The sequence below is a fragment of the Notothenia coriiceps genome, unplaced genomic scaffold, assembly GCF_000735185.1.
Source record: "Notothenia coriiceps isolate Sejong01 unplaced genomic scaffold, NC01 NC01_scaffold00029710, whole genome shotgun sequence".
Taxonomy (NCBI): domain Eukaryota; kingdom Metazoa; phylum Chordata; class Actinopteri; order Perciformes; family Nototheniidae; genus Notothenia; species Notothenia coriiceps.
Window position 1 is genome coordinate 1 of NW_011362411.1, and position 4538 is coordinate 4538.

General features: G+C 44.0%; 1 protein-coding gene across 1 annotated transcript; it reads left to right on the top strand.

The window, feature by feature from the left end:
• Positions 1 to 543: 543 nt before the first annotated feature.
• Positions 544 to 4150, top strand: LOC104959020 (EH domain-binding protein 1-like; the record flags this gene model as incomplete). The annotated part of the gene is made up of 3 exons (XM_010786867.1): positions 544 to 729; positions 1612 to 1876; positions 3904 to 4150. Coding segments are annotated over exons 1-3 (681 nt in total), but the record flags the coding sequence as incomplete, so codon positions are not given.
• Positions 4151 to 4538: the final 388 nt, after the last annotated feature.

Sequence of the window (4538 nt, forward strand, 5' to 3'; positions counted from 1 at the left end):
CACTCTCTCAAACACAGCCACACACACACACACACACACACACACACACACACACACACACACACACACACACACACACACACACACACACACACACACACACACACACACACACACACACACACACTTGTTCTCTTTGTACAGATTCTCACAGCAGCATTTCTTGGCATCTACCTCGCACACATTTACACTCTTTACAAACTGACCCACACCATGGCAGCATGCGATGACGATGATGAAGATAAAGTGGACAACTCTCCGCCTTTCCAGCTGGGATCTCCATAGCAACTCTCTACTGCCTTCACTGTCCCCCACAGTAACACCCCATATCGCACACATTTTCCCAGAATGCCACTGCTGTATGCATCAAGTGGGCTGAGGTGGTGGAGCACATAAAAGTTCAGGCTGCAGGATTACTTACACAGGACTTTTTTTAATGCTCATGGTTCACTCCAAAGTGCAGATTTTGGTTAATATGGGTTTGTGAATGTTTGTATTCATTTCATTTTGGTGGACGTATTGTGCTGTAGTTGTTTGTCTTGACTCTGTAGTTCGTGTTCATGACTTTTTGTTTGACTTTTGTGGCAACAGAGCTCATCAACAAGCTGAACTTCCTGGACGACGAGGATCAGGAAGTGCCTCCCGACTTGTGCTCAAATCCCTTCGAGGATCCCGATGACGACCTTCATCCGAACCACCTCAACCCGTTTGATGATCCTAACGACACAGGTACGCATGTGACAAAAACAATCAATCTAATTTCATTTTGGTGGATTTGGTGTTTTTTAGTAATTCTTTTAGCTGGTTTTAGGCTTTAATATTCTGAAAGCTAGCACAAGAAAAGTGTTTATTTTGGGGGTGTCAGTAGAAAGACAGGGGATGCTACTCAAAGGTTTTGGTTGTGCACATACCTTGAATGTGTGTATTCATGTGTGACTATAGCGGGGAGGCTCCAATGCTTTCAGTCAGACAGCTAAACCAATGTTTTTGTCTGACCACCTGAGTAGCCAGGTGTATTAGTATGGATTATTTGTTTTTGAGTGGCATGCTCCCACCCACACACACAGAGCTCCCACTTTGATGCTTGTTTGCTTGTTTAATCTGAACCTTATTGTTTGTATCAGTTTAGGATTTTGCTTCCTTGTGCACATGTTTGGATAAATATATTCTTAGACATTTCTTTTTAGGACTTCCTAATCTTATTAAACCACTTTTGAAACGTAAGAATTCAATTGGTTTGAAGGTTGGTATGTTTTTAAGTTCATTTGAAAATATATGCATTTGTTTCTGTGGATCTCGGCAAACAAAAAGCCTTTTTGAATTGTCAAATTGAACACACATTTATGGCAACTATAGGAGAACTATGTTATCAACCATATCTTTTTCTGAATTATCCAAGTGAACTAATGTTAAAACAATATTGATAAACCAACCAAAAGCTAATTGATGTAAGGAAATGTATGTAAAATAATACAATACATCAAAAATAATACATCAATCCAGAGGGAAGCCACTGGTTGTTTAGTGGCTCTGCTATATCCTGATATATGTTTTAAACTCTTGCATAGTGTGTTGTACATGCACTCACCGCTCTCTCCTCGGCCCAAACAGAGCCCCCTGCCCAGCCGGTCTTAAGGCAGCGGGTTGAAGATACCTCCTTCTACGACCACGATTCCTCAAATCCGTTTGATGACCCGGAAGAACCGGAGACAGAAGCGGCTCCGGGGAATCCCTTCGAAGAGGCCGACCCCGACACGGACCTCCAGCCGGACCCAGAACCCCCCAAACCCAGGCAGAGGAAAGGAGTCCGGCCTGTGGACATGAGCAAGTACCTGTACGCAGACACAGCGCGGGAGGAGGAGGAGCAGCTTGATGAGTAAGACTTTATGTCTTTATTTGTCCAATTTCTTTATCATATTTTTAATCTACTGACACAGGAAATGTACCTCTTGTTTGTTTTCCATTTGCATGTATTACTCTTGCATTGAATACAATAAAAGGAAGCCCCTTCTTGTATGTACAAAGTGCATTTGTATGTCAGAGTAGAGAGGCCTATGTTATATGGTTTGCTTTAGATACATATACTTTCCTAAATGGTTTTCATGTCTGAGTAGCCCGTACTAGAATCAGCAGTCTGGAAGGATTCAGGCTGCCAAGCTGCTTTACTGTTGGCAGGCCAAGTCGTCTGAGACCCCTCCTTCTGAAGGGGCACTTGTAGCCCCCCCATCAGGGCAGAGTGACGAGGCAGCTCTTTCAACGGGAACAAGGGCCCTGTTGTTTCTCCGCATTCTTTAACCTTGTCTCCCTCCTTTCCCTCTCCTGTCGTCCCCTCCTTCCCTCTCCTTCCCTCTCCCCTTATCTGCTTGTTGCCTCATACTTTCCCTCCTCGCCATCATCCTTTACTTCCTCCTCAGACTCTGCTCATTTCTACTTTCCTTTCACTTCCTTTCTTCTTCTTGTTCCGTTTTTCATCACTTAAGTGTATTTCATTTGCCATTTCATTTCAGTCTTGAATTATTCCCATTTTACCGCATTGATAGTATAAAAGTAGATGAGGGTTAGGGTTACTGCATCTACAATATGTGTCTCCTGTTCAAAAAACAAAGGCAATCAGTGACAGCAGAACTAGTGGTGACAGAGAGCGATTTTGCTTACCACTTGGCAGAGTTGTTGCACGTAAAAGAAACCATGCTGTCAAAGAGAGCTCATTTGTAACATGTAATCAGTGTCTTATTGGCTAAAGCAACATCTTATTGTGTGGACCCCCTTCTGTAGCCTGCCCTAAATAGTAAACCTGAAGTTTTCTCCTGTTGAGGGACGCTGTCACTCAGAAAGCCGTATATTTTAGTCCTCTCGGCTTCTAAAGACAGACAGGTTACTGACTGGCATGTTTCTTTTGCCCTGTCTCTTACACCAGGAGCAGTCCTCAGCAGAATAGAAAGTTCAAGAGGGCAGAGCAGTGTTTTGACTGGAGCCCTTTCACATGTCTTTTAGCCAGCGCTGGTCTGTTAAAGCTGCTCTATGGGCCTGCCTGCTCTACTTTGCTTTACTTACCTCCTTTCTCCCTCTTCGTATCGCTCTGAGCTTAGATAGACACTGAGCAGCTCTAACCTCAGCCTTTTTCTTTCTTACTCTCGCTCTGACCCCCACCCTCTCCATCCAATTCTCTTGTTTGTTTAGGATTGCTTGTTGCATGTTGAGTGAATGTCTCAAGGCCGTGCCCCTGCTTTCAGTGCCACAAGCATGCCTGTATATTGATAACACTCTGGTATGTGTGTACGAGTGCCTGTGTGAGTGCCTGTGTGAGTGCCTGTGTGAGTGTGTGTGTGAGTGCCTGTGTGAGTGTGTGTGTGAGTGTGCCTTCGTGCTCCTGCCTGTCTGTCTGTCAGTAGTCCACATTGGGCAGTAAGGATATGAGGTCACGCAGACCTGACCTCAGTGCACCTGCATCTTCTATTACCTTTCCACTTGTGTGTGCCGTTCATTGTATTGCACAAAACTCTCGTTTCCGTGTCGCAATTTCCTGATGTTTAACTCAACAATGAGCTTTTAGAGCAAATGATGCGTTTAAATAGTGCTCAATAACTCTGCAAAAAGGATCTATAATGTTCGTTGTATGCATTGGTCTTTGCATGTTACACATCTGAATTGCATTGCTTTAATATCCCTTGACATATTAAGAAATGCCTGTTTTTCTTTCTTTTAAATTTTTTTCTTGCGTATTTTGCATTTGTTTTTCTTCAGAAACACAATCTTTGAAGCAAAAGGTCAAACTAATCTTAATAATTAAATAATCCTCTATCAATGCACATTGCTTTAACTTCATTTCTTAAAGAATAATTGTAGTCTGTGCTCACTTTCTATCATGACATTTTGTTTCCCCCTCTCACCCTCCTTTCTTAGATCTAACCCGTTCTACGAGCCAAGAACATCGAGTCCCGAGCACCCCCCCACTGGTAGCCCCTCTCTGGATGTGGGCAGCGGCCAGAAGAGGAGGGCCCCCCCGCCCCCCAGCTCCAGCTCTGGCCTGGGCCCCAGCACCCCCGCTCCCAAACCCAGCGCTGGACCAGACAGAGAGAGAAACCAGCCGGTCGGGCCCAGCCCGGTCGCCGTGTTGATGGGGAGAGAGCTGGCCTCCTCCTCCCCCAAGGTAAACACACTTCACCTGAACGCAACACACTCGATTTATACCCAAAACAGGCCCACAGACATGTATGACAAAACAACAAACGTGGAAAATGCACACAGGGGAGAACCGCTTCAACACGTGTATTTCGGTTTATTCACGGCATTAATTTAGTTATTCTACAGTATTGTTGTTTTATAGTTATTTGTTAATGTATACAACCCAATTTGTGCTCTTTGAAATTGAAAAGGATATTGTGTTTGTTACTTTCGTTGCAGTTGTATATGTCTTAAGTGTAATTTGGCTTGGCTTCCTATTTTGTATGGACATGCTTTTATTTTGAAGGAGAGTTAGCGCTGTTGACAGGAAGTTTTTGTTGCTATGGAAACAACGTGACGGAGATTAACGGAGA